This window comes from Mauremys mutica, chromosome 7, assembly GCF_020497125.1.
Source record: "Mauremys mutica isolate MM-2020 ecotype Southern chromosome 7, ASM2049712v1, whole genome shotgun sequence".
In the NCBI taxonomy this organism is placed as follows: Eukaryota; Metazoa; Chordata; order Testudines; family Geoemydidae; genus Mauremys; species Mauremys mutica.
This window is the reverse complement of record NC_059078.1, coordinates 74,310,433-74,332,672: the sequence shown is the minus strand read 5'-3', so window position 1 is coordinate 74,332,672 and position 22,240 is coordinate 74,310,433. Positions and strand designations below refer to the sequence as shown.

The window sequence follows — 22,240 nt, the reverse complement described above, 5'->3', positions numbered from 1 at the left end:
TCTGTCAATAGGAGACCCTTAACTTTAAACCTGTGAGTTTTTATTTACTTCAACAAGAAACTATTTAGCCCAGTGACGGGGGGACACAACTTCTTGTTCTACCTGCTAAACTGACCAGTGTGTTCATGCTTCAGAGTCACTGCTTACCCCCTGCAGGATATCCAAAAAACCTCCTTCTGTCAATCTGTGCTTTTTGTGACTGCCCCAGGGATTTGCTCTGACAGTGGCATTTATATTCATGTAGTTGGGATTAAATCACCTCAAGAAAAGAGAAACCTTAGGTCTGGGACTTTGCTATTCAGACCTTCAGTAACTAAACCTTCTGAAACTTGCACCATGGGATTTCAGAATTGTCTCTCAATAAAAAGATTTCATCCTGCTGTCTTTTCCAGTGCAAATTGTGGCTATTGTTTGGATAAGACTATCTCTGTGACAGTGGCCATGGGTCCAGTTATGGTTATAAGGGAAGCTTTGTCCTAGCATTCTAATGTGTGCATGCACTTAACCGCTAGAGCTACTACAGGCACATTGAGAGGCTGTTCATGTTTAGCTATTTTAGGGTGCGTTGTTACTTACTGACAATAGTCACCGAACAACAACTGGAAGAAAGCAGCAAAGAGTTCTGTTGCACCTTATAGACTAACAGACATATTGGAGCATGAGCTTTCATGGGTGAATACCCACTTCGTCGGATGGAAGACAGACACTATTAGTACGTGATGGAAGAAAGACACTATTGGTACATGGCCTGAACCAAAGGTTATTGAGGTAAATTAATGCTCCTCATAGACTTTCTCAAACTCACATGCAGTACCCAACAATAGGCAATGGAAAACAGAAAAGTATCAAAGTACATAACAAAAACCTGCAAATGTCGCCCACATATCTCCATTTTGTATAGAAACATAGGACTTGCCAGATTAGATCAGACCTGAGTTCCATCTAGTTCAGTATAGCAGGGTGGTTACCCACTCCTGCCCTAAGGGGTTTAAAAAGCGGCCTGGGAGGGCTTGAAGGCTGCAGCCCTAAAAGCTGGGCTGATTGGGGAAGCAGCCGCAGCTGGGCCACACCCTAATCAGGCCACAGCTGGCCTGTATAAAAAGGCCAGGGATGCCAGGAGCAGTCTCTCTCTGCCTGTAGAAGGAGAAGGGCCTGGCGGCAGGGAGCTAGACACAGGGTACCTGAGTGGAGCAGGGCTGGGGAAAGGCAGAGGAGCTGGGGAGCTCCTGCCTGGAAAGCCCCAGGCTCTGTCCTAGCATAAGGCCAAGAGGTACTGGGCGTTGCAGGGGGCAGCTCAAGGGGTAGGCAAAGGCAGCAGGTCCAAACCCCTTTGCCTATGATGAGTGGCTGATACTGTAGTTTGCCCCAGTGAATGGGGGCTAGATGGAGACTGGGCAGTAGCCAAAACTGAGGCAAAGTGGGGATAGTGGGTTGGGGGGTTCCCCAGGAAGGGGAGACCCAGATTGGTGGGGGCAGCACCCCACTTAAAAGGGCACCGGGGTCCAGGGACGGACACTGGGGCCAAGAGGACAGGCGGATCACCAGCCTGCAGACGGCACTCCTGGCTGGAAAAAGAGCTAATTCCGAGGACAACCAGCAGGAAGCGCTGCAGGAGTGAGTCCGCATGCCTACATTCAGTATCATTTCTCTGCAATGGCCAGCACCAACTGCTTCAGAGAAGGTGTAGGATTTCCTGCAGTAGACAGATGTGTGATAATCTTTCCCCAGGAAGATCTCATCCTCATAATCAGAGATTGGTTTACATCCTGGACCATGTGACTTTTACATCCTTCCAAAGTTGTTAGCATTAACTATTATATCTATGTTATCCGTATAACTATCCATCCCTTTTCTGAATCTTGCTAAGTTCTTGGCCTCAGAAATACCCTATGGCAATGAGTTCTATGGTCTAATTATGCATTGTTTGAAAAAAATATCTTTTTATAATTTTTGAAGTTGACACCTTTTTAATTTCATTGAATGTCCCCTCATTCTTGAGTAATAAGACAGGTAGAGCAGAATCTCCCAACCTACCTCTTCTAAACTATCATTATTTTACATACTTCTATTGTGCCCCCATTTTTGTCTCCTTTCTAAAGCAGACAAGCACAGTCTTTTCAGTGTCTCTTCATTTGAGAGATTTTTCTGAAATATTATTTTGAGATGGGTTGACTAGTACTGTGTAGCACATTCCAGAAGAGACCCAAACATGATTTATATATTATCTTTATACTTTCTGTCTTATTCTCCACACTGTTCCTTATGCATCCTCACATCATTCATGTTTGCTTTTTTGACTAGCAAGTAGCACATTTTGCTGTCCACAGTGGTCTCTTTCTTGCGTGAACACAGTTCATTTAGAACTCTGCAAGATTTTATCCCTCCAAATTTTATTATTTCATTTATCGTCACTCTACTTTATCTGTCATTGTGTTGCCAATTCACCTAGCTTGGCTAATTTCTTGAAGTCCCTCAGTCGTCTCTAAACTTGACTAACCTAAATAACTTTGTCATCTGTAACTTCTGGTACCTCACTATTCATTCCCCTTTATGTAACTCTAAAAATATATTGAAAATTGACTATTTATTCCTACACTTTGCTTCCTCTCTTAGCCCCCTTTTTTTTGAACCATGACAATACTTTGCCCCATGACAACTTAATTTCTTTGGCAGACTCCAGTGAGGAACATTGTCAAACCCTCTTTGAAAGCCCTAATAAATTATGGAAACTTATTCTCCTTAAATATGCCATACTTTAAAGAAGTACAATAAAACTGCCTCACAATGGATATTGTATTTGTTAGCCAATGAATCCCTTAAGTAATTTAATGAGATTATTGTAATGACTTAGGTAAAAAATAAATGAAAATAATAAAACCCAAAAGACAATTAAAATAAATCTGTTTGACTGTTCTCAATAGCCCCTAGTGATAAAATTACCTGAATGTGGCTCAGAATAGGTTTCTCTCTGAACTGCCAGGATATTAAAGATTTGATACAGGTTCTTATTAGAGCTGTGGCTTGCCTAAGTGTCCATGTTGAAAATATCATCTTCCCCTCCTGCTATGCAGTATACCATATGCTACTAAGATGGTAGCCTCCAAGCCAAAGGTAAGTCCATAGTGCTACATATACATAATGCAGTCTGTCAAGTGCTCAGAAAACTTTTGGGGGTGAAAAGCACTGTATAAAAAACCATATATATATATATTGGAATATATATATTCCAATAAACGCCTGTGGCCTGTGTTATCCAGAAGGTCAAAGCAGAAGGGCACAACAGTTGCTTCTGACCTTCAAAACTATAAACACATACAGAAGCCCATCTTCTCTCTTCAGTTTATTTTCTTCATTTCAGATGTTGCACACAGTTAATTTGGAAATATTGGAGGCTGATTCTATTCTAACTTACACCCATTTTATATCAGTGTAACTCCATTGATTTCAGTGCAGTTAATCTTGATTTCTAATAGTTTATGTGAAATAAGTGCCAGACCGATTACATCGCAGACATTTCCTCCTCATTCAACAAGAATTATATTTGTATAAGATCTGGAGGTTCTTTTGGAAAACTCTAGAATATTTAAATATTATGGGATTGGCTTCCAGAGGCGCTCAGCAGCTGCAACGCCAACTGACTTCAAAGGAAGCTGCACTTCTGAAAGTCAAGCCTTAAGAGTAAATGGCACTTGCATTCAATTGCGGTATCTTTTACTGAAGATGAGTTTAAAAAAGAAAAATAACTCCAACTTTTTTTTTGCATTTTAAAGGGCAAAGGCAACTGACGAGGTCATCTTACATCTACCCCGAATGTATTTAAGGAACCATATTTTGTAATTGTAAATAAAATATGAGCTTTGCACTATTTGTTTTCCTATATTTGTCCAGTACTGGTGGTGAAGACAATGCTGTGTACAACTCACTAGAATTACAGATCATGATATGAGTAAATGAGGAAAACAATATCTGTAAAAGATGACAAGCAGGCAATCACTTACAGTCTGTGCTGATCATTTCATCTTCAGACTTCGAAGGGAGTAAAATAAAGCAGCCATCCAAATAAAAATATAATATCTTCAAAGGCCAATACACTAAAAATATATTTTTGCTCTTTAACATTATACATTGGAAGCATAATTGTCTCAAAACTAGCAAGTACTGTAATAGCAAAGCAGATTTTTTAGGTAAGGGATTTTTATTTATTTTATTTTGCTGCTGGTAATGCACTTGTTTGCTTCAGTTGTTTTTATTACATACCCTTGACAAGGTATTGTGTCCTGATCTGTGATCCTTGACTCTTCTAGCTGTTGATATGCTGGTCCTGTAATTCCATTGAACCTACCCCGAGATAAGGGTGGAGTCTTCCGAAAGGCATTCTTGTGTAGCATTCCATTTCTTTGTCCTGGACTGCAGCACGAAGAGAGACTTCTGGGGACAAGAACAAGAGTACAGTAAAAACTACCAGAGCCCCCAACATACACATTTACAGAGTGAAGATTACATAATTAATAATACATGGACTGCAGTATTATACATTTGCTGCGGTAGTTTGTGATGTCAGCAGTTGTTCTCCATGGAAATATAATGCTGTAATTCTTACTTGGCTTTTTATTCCATATTTAAATTTCATTCTCTGCTGGAAGAATAGAAATAAATGACAGGTACATTGGAAATTCTCTTGTATTTGGTCAAATGTTCTTCTATTCCATCATCGTCATCATCTTGGTACTTAGCTGTTGATCTGGACCTTATGTTTTAGGCATATCTACTAACACTGCTTTATCAACCAGCACTGTACATTTTTATTAATAATAAGTTGTACCTTTTTTTTTATTGTGGTAAGGTGGACAAAATTTGAGTAATTTAAAAATGTTTTACATATTTCAGAAAAGTGCCGCCTTTTGAAAATTATATTTATATTTGAAGGGAGCTAGGAATTATTTCCATTTACTGCAGGAATCATAAGGGATCTGGAATCCACATAAAGTTATTTTACGTTAGAGTTGAATTCAGTTGCTGCTAATGGAAACAGATGATTAAGCCAGAATCATAACCTATTTCTATCATTAACTGGTTACAGAGGTGCATAACATCACTGACTTGTTTTACAGCTATTCTTCTTTTGCAGTATGTCATCTGTGCATTTCCTTTATTATCTATTAGTCTGTGACATAATCTTAGTCTGTGACATAATCTTAATGATAAAGCATAGAGTCAAATATAGTAAAAATCTTAAATGAATCAAACAGTACCATAGACTCTCTATTGATAGAAATTCCATGCTTGAATAATAAGAGTACAGCAATAGAAATGTACTACCAACCACCTGACCAGGATGGTGATTGTGAAAGGCTCAAGGAGATGAGAGAGGCTACAATAATAATGGGGGATTCCAACTATCTCCATATTGACTTGGTATGTGTCACCTCAGGATGGGACACAGAGATAAAATTGCTAGCATTAACAAATGCTTCTTGGAGCAGCTAGTCCTTGTAGGGGGTGAAATACCAAAGAAACCCACCACAGTAGCATTTAACTTCAAAAAGGCGAACTATACAAACATGAGAAAGGTAATTAAAATAAACAAGAGTGAAGTATCTGAAAGCTGCATGATTTTTAAAAAAAAATCATAACTAAATATTTACAAGAAAGAAAAAGCAACAGCAGCAAGAAGACCAAAAATGCCACCATGGCTAAACAGATGAGTAAAAGAGGCAGTTAGAGATAAAAAAGCATCCTTTAAGAATGGAAAATTCTCCTGAAAAAATAGAAAGGAGCATAAACTCTGGCAAGTCAAGTGTAAAAGTATAATTAGGCAGTCCAAAGATGTCTGCAAAAAGTTACAAAGGAATCTCACAAAACTTGGTGACTGGGCAATAGATGAAATTCAATGTTGATAAATGCAAAGCAATGCACATTGAAAAACATAATACCTACTATACATGCACAATGATGGAGTCTAAACCAGTTGTCATGACTCAAGAAAGAGATTTTGAAGTCACTGTAGATAGTTCCCTGAAAACAGCTGCTCAACACGCAATAACAGTCAAAAAATCTAATAGAATATTGGGAAGCATTAGGAAAAGGGAAAAAAATAAGTCAGAAAATAGCATAATACCACTATATAAATCCATGGTATACCCACACCTTAAATACTGCATGCAGTCACCCCATCTCAAAAAAAGTATATTAGAATTGGGAAAGGTACAGAGGAGGGCAACAAAAATGATTAGGCATATGGAACTGCTTCCATAGGAGGAGAGATTAAAAAGACTGGGGGTATGGCTACACTTGCGAGTTGCAGCGCTGGTGGAGGCTTTCCAGCACTGCAATTAGTAAGTGGCCACACCTGCAGGGCACTTCCAGCGCTACAACTCCCTGGCTGCAGTGCTGGCCGTACAACTCACTCAGCATGGGGAATAAGGATTGCAGCGCTGGTGCTGTGGCGCTGGTCATCAAGTGTGGCCACACACCAGCGCTGTTATTGGCCTCCAGGGTATAAGGGTGTATCCCAGAATGCTTTTAACTAAATTACTCCCTTTGTTTTGTTATGCAGCCTCTCTTTGTTTTGTTGTGAACCTCCGGAGCTGCTCTACCGGAGCTGCTTATTAGCTCCTGTTTGCTGTGATCAATCTGTGAACAATCAAATGAGATCCTACTCCCTGCGTGAGTGTTTGCATTTTGCTTGACCAGCAGCGAGAAAAGGAGTCATTCACAGGGGTTGAGTGTTTGCTTTGCTTGAGAGAAACGGGGGGAGGGGGCAAAGGGGGGAAAGAGAGTATGTTGGATGCAGGCTGTTTGCAGTTAACAGTAAGGGGGTGGGAAAATTTTCTGATTTTGCACAGTGTCAGTTCCAAAAATCCACTTTCTCTTTCCCCCCCGGTCCCTGTCACACTGCCCCACACCCCCCTCTTTTGAAAAGCACGTTGCTGCCACTTGAATGCTGGGATAGCTGCCCATAATTCATCACTCCCAACAGCGCTGCAAATGTGGCCACACTGCAGCGCTGGTAGCTGTGAGTGTGGCCACACACCAGCGCTGGCCCTGCACAGCTGGACGACCAGCGCTGCAACTACCAGCGCTGCAGATTTGTAAGTGTAGCCATACCCTGGGACTGGTCATCTTGGAAAAGAGGCTAAAGGGGGATAGGATAGAGATGAAGAAAGTGCATATGAAAGTGGATATGATGTGGAGAAAGTGTGATTCATTCCCTTCCCATAACACAAATGTGACACTCTGCACCCCATAGTCACTATAGTGATATGGTTATAATGTAATTATGATGCATTTTATACAAAGTATGCCTTGTGAGATATCATTTAAAAAGTCTTAATCTGTTAATTTGTAGGTGCTATCATTGTACAGGAAGTTATGAAATTTTGCTATGTATGTGCCACTGAAACATGTTGTGAGGTTGGGAACACCCACAAGCAGCCTTTCAGGTGCAATAATAAAAAGACCAAACGATGATGGCTCATTGAGGAGAATACAAAACACTCACAAGGATTACCCCAGGAACTGTGTACAATGGAAACCTCTCAGAGATAGCACGTACCCAATGGAGACTGTTTGGCTCATGTCAGAGCAAAAGATTTTTCCAGCAAACTGGAAGAAGATATAAAAGGGGAAGTGATATCATCAATTGGCCTTTCTCCCCTTACAACACAACACCTGAGGAACAAAGACTGAACTGGGGGAAGGAGGGTACCAGGTGAGACAGAAGAATTCCTGCCTGTATATGCAAAAGCAATAACCTGCTTATACTAGCTAACAGGTTGAGGCACTGCTTGATTCAAATTCTATCTAGTTTATAAAGCTTAGATTATTTTTGTTTATTTCTTAGGTAATCTGCTTTGATCTGCAGGCTCACTACTTATAATCACTTACAAGCTATCTTTCTGTAGTTAATACTTTTTCTTTTCTTTTCTTTTTTTAACCTAAAACAGTGTTTTGATAGAATTGCTTGGGGAACAGAATTGCTCAGGAACAAAAACTGGTGCATTGTCCTTTCCACTTAGAGGGAGGGGCAGACTTAGTAATAAACTTATATTGGTCAGGCTTTTGACCACAGCAAGACAGCACAGCTTTGGGGTCCTAGGCTGTGGAGGAGCCTTCATGTGGCTGCAGCTGGGTATGTCCCTGCCTGTGTAAAGGTTTGTGTGAGTGCAGGACTGGGAGAGATCTGCAGCTTGTCAAGGCAAAACAGTGTAACGGAGCCCAGGCTTCTGAGACAGAGGGCTCAGTGGTACCCCAGTTCCAGGTTGCACCCTAAGCGGGGGAGGCATCACAGCAAGAACCAGGGGACACCCAATGAAATTAATAGGCAACAGGTTTAAAACAATCAGAAGGAAGTACTACTTCACACAATGCACAGTCAACCTGTGGAACCTCATTGTCAGGGAATATTGTGAAAGCCAAAATTATAACTGGTTTTGAAAAAGAATTACATACATTCATAAAGAACAGGTCCATCAATGGCTATTAGCAAAGATGGTCAGAAACGCAACCCTATGTTCCAGTGTCCCTAATCCTCTGACAATCAGAAGCTGGGACTGGATAACAGGGCAGTTCATTCCCTCTCAAGTATCTGGCATTGGCCATGGTTGGAAGACGGAATACTGGGCTAGATGGATCATTGGTCTGGTCCAGTATGGCTATTCTTATACTTTAATGTAGTTTTTGTGTGTGCATATATTTGTAAGAAGGGTTACCTTTGATTACATGCATAAACCCATTCTCTGTTGCAATCCAGTCAACTGTTGATGTGCTTGTTCTTCCTTTCACAGTACTTGCATTAAAAGAGGGCTTCATTTTGTATGAAATGTGATCTTTTATTTGTTTCTAGGGCCACACTTCCTTCCTAAGCAGTTCCCACCTGGACTAAGTATCTTGGACAGACTCCCTGGGCCATATGCTTTACCATCAAAATCAACTTTTTCTCCCTGAAATAAAACAGATGTTGCCTCCTAAAGTCATCTGTCCTGTTTTCTCTTCAAGTACTCTGTCCCCATTCTTCGCAAACATTTTATATTGTTCTCCATCCCAGATTCTGCTACACTTTAAACTTTTTAATTGGAAAGATCAATAACCTATAGCGATAATGAGGGGTTTTCAATGACCTCTTTAAATTTATTTTTCCTTAGCTGTTTAGAACTCTAGAGAAACATTTTTTTTAAAAAGAGTGTTGTGCAGGTTGAAGTACTATACTTTTGATTCTAAAGACTGGAGTTTAGCTCTTGAAACATATTCTCTGAGAAATGAGTTTTATGATCTCAGCCGTCTCCTTTGTGAAGATGTATTCACCTTACAACACCACAAAATAATCAACAATCTGTGCTTGGATTCCGAGGAGAGTCTAAAAAGGGGCAGTTGACTGAATAATACATAGTGGAAAATTAACTCTTTTACTTTTACTGCTTGTGAAATATCCACAAGCATATTACTTTGTCTACATTTTTTTTAACTCTGTGTGGAATATTTTAATCTCCAAACTGATCTCAGATATTTGAAGTGGGGGCTGTATCATTTAGTAGTGAGTGATCTCATAAGTCACATAGTATTTTTTCTCTTCTCTGATTGGGTGAGAATGCAGGATTTTCCACACGAAGACCTGCATATGAAAAATTAACATTTTGTTTCTAGGAAAGTTTTCAAATGTGCATGCGGAATTTTCTTTCCTAGAACATTTTTGCCAGTAAAAGTTGATTGATCAAGTCTTTATGGGATGTACACAAAAAATGAATGTGAATACTGGAAAAGCAAATGTATTAACAAATTCCATCAAATATTTGCAGAAAATTATTTACATTAGCTGCCCCATTGTTGCTGTAGGTCAGGCTAGAAGTTTCAGACTTATGTGTACATCACTTGATTTCTTTAGGTACTGACAACAGTTCAGTGACAACTTGCTAACAGTCCTAAAACACCTCCACCAATATAATACATCAGGGGTCGGCAATCTTTCAGAAGTGGTGTGCCGAGTCTTCATTTATTCACTCTAATTTAAGGTTCCACATGCCAGTAATACATTTTAACGTTTTTAGAAGGTCTCTTTCTATAAGTCTATAATATATAACTAAACTATGGTTCTATGTAAAGTAAATAAGGTTTTAAAAATGTTTAAGAAGCTTCATTTAAAATTAAATTAAAATGCAGAGCCCCCCGCACCGGTGGCCAGGACCCGGGCAGTGTGAGTGCCACTGAAAATCAGCTTGCGTGCCGCCTTCGGCATACGTGCCATAGGTTGCCTACCCCTGTAATACATTTTGCACACTCATAAAGCTTAAACTGTACTGAATTATAGGTCAAAACTCTTTTTCGTCAATAGTGCTAGTGGTAAGTCTCCTAACATAGGCATGAGAAGCTTTTATTGTGTGAACACAGTCAACTATGAATATACAAAAAAAAGTGCATGTGCACAAACACATTTGCACAGAAATTACTCACCTGGCCACTCTATGTATGCATACAATGATTTGTGAGAATTTGGAAAGATAAATTTATATGTAAAATCTGCTAGAGAGCCAATAATAAATCAGACCTATGCCTTTTGTCTTCCCCTCAAACAGGAGGGAATAAAACTATTTTAATAGCTGGGCTGAATGTATGTATCTAGATAGAATATTCCATCTGGTCCAAAATAAGTTAGGAAACTTTTCTAAGACTCTATCTCCTGCTGTCTTTCTCCTATAAAGTGCTCTTCTCCCTAAGACAGTCAGATTTCTTCAGGCACTGATCCTATTCATAAAGGTTATATCATCCAATCAGAGGGGGGAAAACATGCATAGGGGACTTAGGTGAAAAATAAAAAGACCGATTGCAAAATATAAAGTATTCCAAGATTCACCTAGTATGTCAGTAAACAAAAACTATTAATCAATTATGATTAATAAACAAATCCATATAAATAATGCCTGGGCTGTGAACAATTCACAAGTCAGAAAGAGATACAGCCTGATCAATGAAAGTCTTAATAAGAAGAAATAGTTCAACCATCTCTAACCTTAATGATGAATTACCAAAGCATTTTTGCAAGTTGTTTTGTGTAGAAATTTTCTCCAGGTTAAACAACTGAATAGAACCAAACCATACTCAGCAGGTGGCTTATTGCCTTCTCACTACACATGCACAGCTCCCAGCAGAGTTAAACTTGTGCATAATGTGGAAAATTCACTGCATTGAATTTACAATAATTCTAGGAACCATCTTGCTCTTTTTTTTTTTTTTGCAGTTTGTTACCAAACAAAACTGATTATACATCTCATTATGGATAAGAACATTCAGAAGTACCTTTGTTTACTGAAACATGGAAAGCATTAACAGGAGGGACACAATTTAAGTGATAAAACTTGAGATAAAAATCAAAGGGTACTTTATTGCAATAGGCAGTTAAGCATCTCAAATGTGATTCAGGCATAAACTGCCAACTATTTCTCTGGTATACTGGCTCAGAAGCAGCAAAATTAATCTGACTGCAGAGATCCATAGGAAGGCATTAGAATTTCCAACATCCTGATTTTTTCAGCAGATCACCTGATTACAGCTGTGCAGAAAAGAATCACAACCTGTGTAACGGATCCTAAAGTGCTTTATAAACTGATAGAAAATCTGTAAGACAGGGATACTTCATACACTTCCAGGATTGAATTCAGATGATGTTTAAGAGAACAAGACAAGTTTCCTTCTGCATTTTTTTTCCTGATGGAAATATTAAGTGTACAGACATACTGAAAAACAATCTGGCTCTAATTCTTCTGATTCCCCCTATATACGATCATAACTGTCCCTCCTTTTGTCCCCGTACATCCCAGGAATCCTAGTCTCTTCACTCTCTTTGTCACATCACAAACAAAATGTAGCTGCACAAACAACATTTTGTTTTTAAATGTGTGTGTGCGCAAAGGGAAGAGTGTTCTTGTTTACTTTCCACATTTCTTTACTACCCTCTTTCTCTCCTTCCATCTCTCAGTAATACTTTGCTCTCCTTCACTTCATTTTCCATTTTGGACTATTATTTACTCAGCTTATTAATATTCTGTGCCATTTTCTTCTGTCTCTTCAGCCTCATTTCCCATTCCCCTTTTAAACAGTATCGTTGTCATGCTTCCCTTTCCCTCAATCCTTTTCCTTGGCCTCCATTTCACTTTTTTCTCCCCTGCATCTCTTATCCTCCAATATCTCTATTTCTCTTCTCCTGATCCCCCCCATTTTCTCTCTCTGACCCATGGGATCTACTTTGATTTCCTGGGTCTACCAGTGCTCTTGTTACTTTTCTTTGATATTACTGGTCTTCTCTCACCTTTGCGCCACCTCATATTTTCTCTAGTTTCCCCAACAACTTTTCCTTCCACTTCCAGCCTTTATTCTTTCCCATCTAGCCCCCTTTCTCTAGTCCCCATGCCCTGAGTAGTAGCTCTGAATGAGGTAGGTAAGAGAAGGATGAATCTTCTGCTCTAACACTCCTGATGTAGTCCGAGACCAGTTACTTATGCTGTCTGGTATGAGGGCTGCCTTCTCTGCTTGGTTTCTTTGGCCTTCCATGGGTAAGACCCACAGCAGCAGCTCAAGAGGAGAGTACTACAGGACAGAGCAGAGTTACTGCCTGTAAGAGGTTTGTGAAACTCTTTGGTACCAAACCTGCAAGAAGAGCTGCACAGACAGAAGCCTGAAATGGAGCCCCGCTAAGTTTAGAGGCCTTTGTTTGCTCTTGTTTGGGAACTTGCAAAAATAAAAGTAAATTTATGAACAAAATAACAGAACAAAACAACTTTCAAATGCAAATAGAGTGGCCACCATTAAAACTAGAGCTGGTCAAAACTTTCTGAAGACAATTTTTGGTCGCTGAAAATTGGTCTTTTATTGAAAACATGTTTTTTATTCCTGAACCTGAAAAAGAAATATTTTTGTTTTTTCAGTTTTCATTTTTTTCCCTTTCCCCATGACAAAATAGAAAAAAGAAAGTGGGGAAAGAGAAAAAAACAAAAAACAGAGAGAGGAGCAAGCACGACAAGATGACACAACCCTGAAAATTCTCTATATAAACAATTGCTGTTTGCAAGTAACTGATGTTTCTACAATATAAAAAAAGTATTTCCTACACCACTAAAGGGATAAGGAATGTTAATTAGGAACAAAAGGTAAAGATTTAAATAGCACTGCACTAAAGTAGCAATAATGAAAAGCTCACACAATTGTAAGCGTGAGCTATCTATTTTCAGAAGACAAGTTGTAAAAATTGTACATTTTTACATAATTTGCTGGATTGTGCTATGCATATTTATTTATTTTACATAGTTGATAGCTCAGTAGTACTGCTACAGGAAGTATACTATGTTGTGTACTGACAAAAACATACATACTTTGCTGTCCAAGACTGAAATGCACGTTTCTTGCCCTGTTGACAGCAAGACCAAACATATGCCCCAATGACAGTTAGTTGCCAGACACTGTCTCCTGATATATCTTAAGAGCCTGACAATTTTTTAGCCTTAGTATGTTTAGGCAATCTGCTGCTAACATTTATTCTGATCAAGGGGATGCACTTTAGATCAGTTTTCAGTATTTTAATCATTCAGGATCTCCTATATCTCCTAACATGAGAGTCTGTCAGAATAAATATTGTGCAACGATGTAATATTGTACAACAAGACCTTTGTCAGACTGTTTATGAATGATGATACAGAGTGAATCAGCCTGCAGACTAGTCTATGCTATACACGGTTCCCTCAAAGAAGAGACTTGGATAAATCTTCACCCAGGCATACAGCAGATAAATAAATATACAGTAATATGAGCTGTGATCTGCTTTCCCTTTGATCCACATAGAAAACATACTTCAGTCTGTTGGTAAACATGACAATTTAAAACTCTTGGTTTTGCATTTGTATGTCTCACTAGTTCTATTTCAGATTGGGTTTTGTATATATTGTAATGGGCTTGCCACAGAAATCAAACAGCCAATAATAACAACAGTCTTTAAAATATTTGCCACTAAGAGAATATTAACAGCATCCTTAGGACCTAAACAAAAGTGTGAATATTATGAAAAGAACAGTGTGATTATAATGAGATTTAGTATATCAAGGAGCCATGCTATAGAAGAATCAGATAAATTACTGTAACAAAAAGCTCATGTGTATTTAGCAGGGTTTTTTCCTTTCTTTTCTTTCTTTACAATATTTGTAGTGAGGTAAATTTTAAGCATCAGAACATTTTTTCCTCCTGTGTTTTTGCTAGAGCAGAGGTTCTAAATCAGGAGTATGTGTAACCCCGGGGATTACACAGAAGTATTTCAGGGGGTAGTACCTCAACTCATCTAGTTATTTACTAGTTTTACAACAGGCTACATAAAAACCACTAGCAAAGTCAGTACAAACTAAAATTGCATACAGACAATGACTTGTTTATACTGCTCTATATAGTATACACGGAAATGTAAGTACAATATTTATTTTCCAATTGATTTATTTTACAAATATATGGTAAAAATGAGAAAGTAAGCAATTGTTCAGTAATAGTGGGCTGTGACACTTTTGTATTTTTATGCTTGATTTTTCAAGCAAGTAGTTTTCAAGTGAGGTGAAACTTGGGGGTACACAAGCCAAATCAGACTCCTGAAAGGGGTACACTAATCTGGAAAGGTTGAGAGCCACTGTGCTAGAGGTAGCAACAGGGCACAAAAAGAATTTCAGGACTGTGTCTAATCCAAGCATGGGTAATGAAGTTTTCCCCTAGCATTTATTTGTTGAACTGTTATGTCTAACATCATGAGCCAGATTCTTAATTTGAGTGATGCAAAGGGACTGTAATCTGGCCACATTTCCAGAGCTGGCCATACATTTCTCTCATCCTCTTGCATATGTTACAGCTCCTTTACAGCACCCAACCTATATCCATGGGGTCCAGCTGTCTAGCCCTGGGACTCATATGTTATTTGAATATGATAACTAAGCTTTTGCTCATGAACCATACACTACACACATGCACAACCCCCTAAGGGTTAAGGAAACAGATAAGTGACATTGCCATCCTACTTTCTGCTGGTCAGATATATGAAATGTTTACTGAATCTACAAAGAAAGAGCTTACTTTTGCCAGATTTTTTTTTCCAGCTCTAATATAAATAAATAAATAAAAATGCCAGAACACAGGGTACTATTTTGCCATCTTCATAGGAAAATATAATTACTTTACAGTGGATTTCTGACTTCCTAATATGCATTTAACAGTAGTATACTCTTTAGTTAATACCAATTAAGTCAATGAATTTAAATCAGTAGGATTAATTGCAGAACAAACTGCTGCTCAACAAGGGTAAGGGGATCAGACTCTGGACTCATGAGTAGCAAAGTGGTCATTTGTTCCATCTATATAAACTAGATCTTGAGCAACAGTAGTTGTTAAAAAATGTGGAGAAGCCCATAGGCAGGCCTGGAGGGGCTGCTGTAAATTAGGCTGCTCTAATTTACGCAGGGGCCATTTCAACACCAGAGCAGTCTGAAGTCCCGAGAGCACAAAGTTGGAGTAAACCCACCTTTGCTCCATCTCCCCTTGGACTGTACCTCCTGGAGCAAAAGCTTAGCTTACATCTACCAGCAGCTGGTATGTAAAGTTCATCATATGCTTAAGCGATCTGCTAACTTGAGTTCTATATCACTGCTCAGTTTGCCCCAGGGACCTCAACTACTTGACACAAGTAATATTTAGGGCAAAATTTATCATTAGTAATTAAAATTACTTTCCTAAATTGGTCACATGTAAAATATAGAAACAAAAGTTAATTATAACTAGTTTGAAATCTGTAACATAAGTCTTATAAAGAAAGGGCCCAAACTAAAAAAAAACAACATAAGACAGATGACTAATCAATCAGTGGTGCAGGACTTGTAAACCAGTGACACAGAGTAACTTATGAAGCGGTTGCATGATGCATAAATCAATGATGGGCTTATAAATCACTGACATTCTAAAGTCTATTGCATGTTTTATACAACAAAGGCTTGATATATTAAATTGCAAATTATAAAATTATGAAAGCAATTATTTATAAATCAAGGCAAGCTCATCAATCAGTGCAAACACATCTTTGATGCAAGTAATATTAATATAACTTATTGCTGGCACCCTGCAAAAGAGGCGCTTGATCCTGTTTTTCTTTCAGCAAAGAAGGCAGCATTAGCAGTGCAGAATATTGGATTGGATACTTTATTGTCAAATGTATAGGAATTCTTCTAATCTAGAAGAGTTTAAATAAATATGGCTTATAGAGTGACTTCCTTGTGGAAGAAAAATGAATGTGTTTGGAAGTTCTTATTAGATTTTTATTTTAAACAACATTTAAATATTAGGGTAATCTTTGGGTCTTTTATGGGTAAAAATATTCGGGTCTTTTATGATTTCATGATATATTATGTAAATAAGAGTCAAGAGACATTTACTGATGAAACTTTATAACATAATTTTATACATAGAGATCATAAATATGGACATTTATTTCATTTGAAATATTTTACTTTTAAACGGTTATAAAATATCTTTTCCATTTAACTAAAATGAGATTAAAATCTTTTAATGGAAAATGTTCTAGGCAGCAATTCAGTAGTTCATCTCTATTCAGCAAAGCACTTAGAGAATGTGCATAAACACTTTGTGAAACTGGGGCTCTAGTGAGTGAATTTTACATGAGAGTTGGTGTTTATTGCCATGTTAAAAGGTATAACTAAGGCAAATGTAATGGTCCCCAATTGTCCCTTATTGACTCAACAGTGTACTTTGATTGATTTTCTTAGCCTTCCAATCTATTAGAATATAAAAAAAGGAGAAATTGTGGCTGATCTAGGTGGCTAGAATGAAATGTCCTTTTGGGATACAACCAAATAATAGAAGAGTTACAGTAAAGTAGGGCAAAGGAAGACTTTATTAAGTATAATAGTCTTAAGGAATAGACCATATTGTTATCATTAAGTTTTTCTCCCTAGACTTGCATATGGACATCATTCTGCCCTCATTTTTCTCTGCCATTGTTTTTGAGATCTTTAGTTGTTCCTGTTATCAAATCATCCATATTCTTTGTGCAAGAGGTTATCACCACAAGTTCAATGATGCTAAATAAAGCTGTTTCCACCAGATATGAATTTGAATATGAATATCTCAGCCCATCATACACACTTGTCATATGAAAAACCAGATTTTTTTTTTAAAAGGGGCACCTCTTTCAATGTTGAAAATTGACCCCTCCACACACCCCAACCCTTGGAAGCATTATGTATCCAAACTTGTAAAAAGTAGGTCTTCAAAAGCACTGCTACTCATGAATATACACCGAAACCAATCATTTTTCATTTAGAATTCTATTTGTTTAAAGAAACATTCAGAAAAGGTTGAAAGTTTGCAACAGAGCCTGCCTAGGGGAGCATGAGCCATTAACTTCATGAACTAAGATAGGGCAGGAGAGGAAAAATCTGTTTTTCAATGGTTTCTCAGAATACAATTGTTTAATTCACTAGTCTCTGTCTACAGCTTTGATAGTGTCTCTTAATAGTTCCTCTAGGCTCTTTACAAAAGGTAGATATAGTCTGTGAGCATCTTTAATGCCTTTTTATGCCTACATCTAAGGAAATGCTTGGTCATCTGCTTAATGATTGGATAAGGTCTCTGTTAGTACATACTGTCTTGAGTGTCTCCCCATCACAAGAAACAATAATCTTGTATATGTATCACTAAACCAGTGATATCTCTGCCTGTCAATTTTCTGGTCTGAGAGCCATTTGCTTACCTATGTTGCTTGATAGGCTGGCTTCCTCTGTCAGGAGACAAGGCTTCAGGGAAAGATTGAGTGCCTGAAAAACTAGACTCCATAACTTTTCCCATCACAGGCCCAGGATGCCTGTCTGTCTTTGAATACTGTGGTACAGAGAATAAAAAACAATTAATATATTAAAATCAGAATACATCATGCATGTTATCAATATCTGAGATGAAAAGGAAGGAGGATGGGAGGTTTTTTAAATAAAAATGTCACTGGGAGAAAAAGAATGAATTAAATAACCTATGCATATTGGAAAGCACAAATACAGTACTCAGAGTTAAAATATTGACATTTACCATTTGAAAGTATTTAGTGTTATTGCAGTATTATACAGGTACCTCTACCCTTAGTATTAAGGAATGCTATAATATTGATTCCTTTAGTCACATGCCTGATTTTAGAACTACCCCTGCAAGATGGTATAGCTCAGAAGATCCTTAGGACCTGGCAGGGCCCTTACTTTAACAGATGGAACTAACAAACCCAAAAGAAAAAAAAAACACTTGGATTCAAATAAATAAGAAATGGTGGATCCAAACATCCTTTGGGGAAAGTCTACATCCTGATTTGCAATTTGAGACTCAGGGCCATCAGGGGTCTACATTTACAGTCTGAAAGTAATTGGCATTCCAGTGGTACTATGGGTATGGTATTCTCTATTTGAGTACTAATCCTCATAGGAACCGCTAGAGTCTATACATTTGGAAATGGAAATGAAACAAGAACAAACTTTCTTCTAATTACATACATGTTGGTCTTTTGTTGTGAAAATACAGTGAGCACTTCTCTGATTTGGCTCCAAGTGGAACCAGAAAGTGCAGAGATGTGTAAGTATTAACAAATGAATAACAGAACGTCTAAAAACTCAAAATAAATTCCATTTCAGTATGATGTCAGGGATGGATGATTGTGCAGTCTGATTCTTATTTTATCAAACCAGTTTACTCATCCATAGTGTTCATTGGGTAATATCCCAGAGATATGAGAAATGGATCTGCCTTTTCATGTAGATGTTAAAAAGTAGTGCAGTTGGCAGCTTTCTTAGGCTACTTGACAGTTACCTAAAGTTAGCCTGGTTGGCCCTATGTTTTCCAACTTTGGGTTGCTATATATCACCAATACTTGCATTCTTTATGCAATAAACAAAGTATTGTGCAAGATAGGACATGATACAAGTTAACTCAAGGATGCCTAAATCACTTACGCTCCCTAGAAAGTCATAGCTGATATTATTAAACAACCATTACAGTATAAAGGGTAACAGTGATTCAATATAAACTGTCCATGGTGAAGAACTGGTACAATTTCTGTCACAATGCTTCTCTTTGTCATAGTTATTCTGTAGCCTAACAGAAAAGGCCCAACGTTTAGTGCATATAAAAACTAAAATATTCCCTTTCTTAGGTTTAATCATACATCCTACCATCTTCAACAAAATCAGAAAGGGATGACAGAAACCTGAGATCTAGTCAATTTAAAAATGAGTTTAAAATAGTTTTAGTTATTACATCCTCCCTTGATTCACCTGGCCATTTTCTGTGGCTAACCAAACACATTTTTCCCCCTGCGTTTTGCCTCTCCCTGCTTGCTATGTGAAACATCCACACAAACAACAGGATAAAATGACTAAGGCAGGGGGGAAACATGACAATGAAATTGAATATACGCAAAGTGCTGTCAAATGCACAAAGTAAACACACTGGTAAACTAGAATAAATGTATTAGGTTCTGATCTCTTTCAGTCGTAGGGAGCTTAGTGATCACTGGTAACAATAGTAGGTAAAACATTTTCAGACAGAAGTATGATTTTTAAGGTGCCAGCTTTCCCAAAGGTTTCAAACTTTAATGGTTTCTCTGCCAGATGCAGAAAGGAAACTGCCTTTGATTTTTGACCTGAATAAATCAATTTGATCTACAAAAAGAATGAATTGATAACTCGAGAAAGCTATTCCTGTCCCTTCTTGTATTTTACATCAGATTAAACTGAAGGTCCAAATGGCTTGTAAAATCATGAGTCTTAAGTGAACCATAAACAACAGTTAGAGCTCAGTCCTGCCCTCTGGACTGGTGTGAAAAGTTGCTGCGGGTTGGGACAGAAGACGGTACAATTCATCTGTTCTCCCCAGACATGAAGAGAGGCATGATCCTTTCAAAGTGCCCTAGAAGGTTGGATAAAATACCAGAACATTTACCAAATTCCCTAACAGGCACTCTCTGCAGGGTAGTGGGTTTTTTTTGTTGGTGTTGTTTAGCTGACAGATTTATTTCTTCATTATTAAATTTACAGCTGGCCCATAATTATGATGCTAATTCACACAGAAACTAATAAAAGACTCATGCGGCCTGATTCCATATTCCTTGAAGTCAAGAGCAAAACTCACAAGGACTCCAGTTGTGATGGGTCAGATACCAGTTTGTAAGCACTTTTCACAAGCCTCTAAACAGTTTTGTGCAATTACATTGGTTGCCTTTGAAGCTAAGAATCAGGTTTACATTTTTGTTTTTTGTCTTGAGAATTTTAATGACATCTTGTCTGTAGAAATTTGTTGGTATTCATGTCCCTTGTCACATATTTATGTACATTTATACTCACTACTGTATTTATTCCTCCGTAAGATTGACCGTACTTTCCATGTCCCTTCTCTCTCCATTTCCCAGATACCATTCCTATACACACTGATAACCTGATTTTCACAAGTGCTGAACAACCACAGCTTCTTCTGGCTGCAAACCTGAACAATCAAGCTAGTCGCCCTGTTTGGTAGAGTTATTTGAGGCAGGCTCTTTGCGTTAAGTTTAAAACACAGCTGAAGATTTATTTGTGCTATTTATTTTTAGGTTTTTATTGTCTCTTGATTGACTATTTGTGCTTCTTGTTTGAGCAATTACTGAAAAGTCCTTTGATACATGTGGCTAAATAAATTAATGAATAATGATAGAGTTAAAAAATAAACCTTTGTGCAAATTTTCAATTACTCACAGTTTCATGGAGAAAATAAACTGTTATAGGCAATTACCCATCCTTTCAGCTTCTCACAAGTAATATTCCACCCCTTTCCTAGATATACTATTAAAATCTGAGAACACAGCATGGTCTAATATGCATTTTTATCCCTGATAGTGAGGAATATGAGAATATTAGGAAAGTTTGGAACCAGTGACCACAAGTACTTGAACCAAGCATGGTGAAGAATGTGACCACAAAATGCAGCAAAACAAGAGTACTGGACATCAGGAAATAAGGTGATGGGGAATTAAGAGATCTACTGAGTAAGGTGTAGTGGCAGGAAGTTTTAAAATCCATAGGTGTTAAAAGAGGCCAGGAATTCCTACAAGGAATTTTAATTAGGTTGACAACTCTCAGTTTTGCTGGTCAAGGTGAATGCAAAAGTTTGGCCAGTTTGCTTCACAAAGGGCTACTCAAAATTATGAGAGTTAAAGGACATCTTTAGTGGAAATGAAAGAAGTAGTCAGTGACTAACAAGAACGTTCTGAGTACAAAAAGCCTTGCAGGGTAGGTAGACACAGACAACAAAAAAGCAACATGGATAAAATACCACCTTAGAGCTAGATTGAGAATTGAAGTATGGTTGTTCCCCTTTCCCACCTCCAGGAAGAGCACCAGCGAGTGTCAATTTCCTGCCTTTTCTTCTGAGGATAAGAAAGGTGGAGCATTCTCTTTGCATGTCTCCCCCGTCTCTGTCACTTGCATGGGCAAGGGTGGAATAGCACGTGAGCATCTGTACTCCTTAAAATCTAGGGAGTCCTAATGTGGTCATATAGGGGCAGAGGGATCTTTCTCCCTCTTACTCCCCAAAGTAGCTGCATTAAGAACAGACACAATCTGTCCCTTTACGAGTGAATGCTAAGGGTTGCGGGTGGGGGGAATAAGGCGATTTTTTAAATATATCACGGGAAAAGTCGTAGTACTAGAGAAACAGTAGGATGGAATTTAAATCAATGATGACTCAAAAATAACAGCACTACTGCTTTCTTTAAATATGTCTTTAACGAGAAAAAAAATCACAAAAGAAGTTTGAACAACTAGTAAGGAGGTAAAAGTAACTATTGATAAATAACAAGTAGAGCATTACAACACTTGGAAAATATGTACAGATACACAAACTGATCCAGGTTCAAGACACCCCAGGAATTAACTGACTGTATTGCTGGAGATTATTTTTGAAAAGTGACAGACAAATGGGAATGAAATAGGAAATAATAAATGTAGCAACAATCTTCAAACAAGAAAATTAGAGTAATCCTGACCATTACTATCATATAAATCCAGACTATATCCCTAACAAAATAATGGAAGCAGTGTTAAGGGGAAAAAGCTCAACAAACACCTGGGGATAATAGAATCGCAAGCTACAAGCAGCAGGAGTTTATAAATAATAATTCTTCCCTACCAAACAAGATTGCTGATTTGTT

General features: G+C 38.0%; 1 protein-coding gene across 2 annotated transcripts in view; it reads right to left on the bottom strand.

Annotated features, from left to right (window-relative positions):
• NRG3 (neuregulin 3) overlaps nt 1-22,240 on the bottom strand; it is a 935,382-nt gene that overhangs the window by 10,271 nt on the left and 902,871 nt on the right. For both annotated transcript variants that reach the window (XM_045022796.1, XM_045022797.1), the window contains exons 7-8: nt 17,774-17,901; nt 4,258-4,428 (exon numbers count right to left, since the gene is read on the bottom strand). In XM_045022796.1, coding sequence (XP_044878731.1) covers nt 4,258-4,428; nt 17,774-17,901 — 299 coding nt within the window. The remainder of the gene's footprint in view (nt 1-4,257; nt 4,429-17,773; nt 17,902-22,240) is intronic.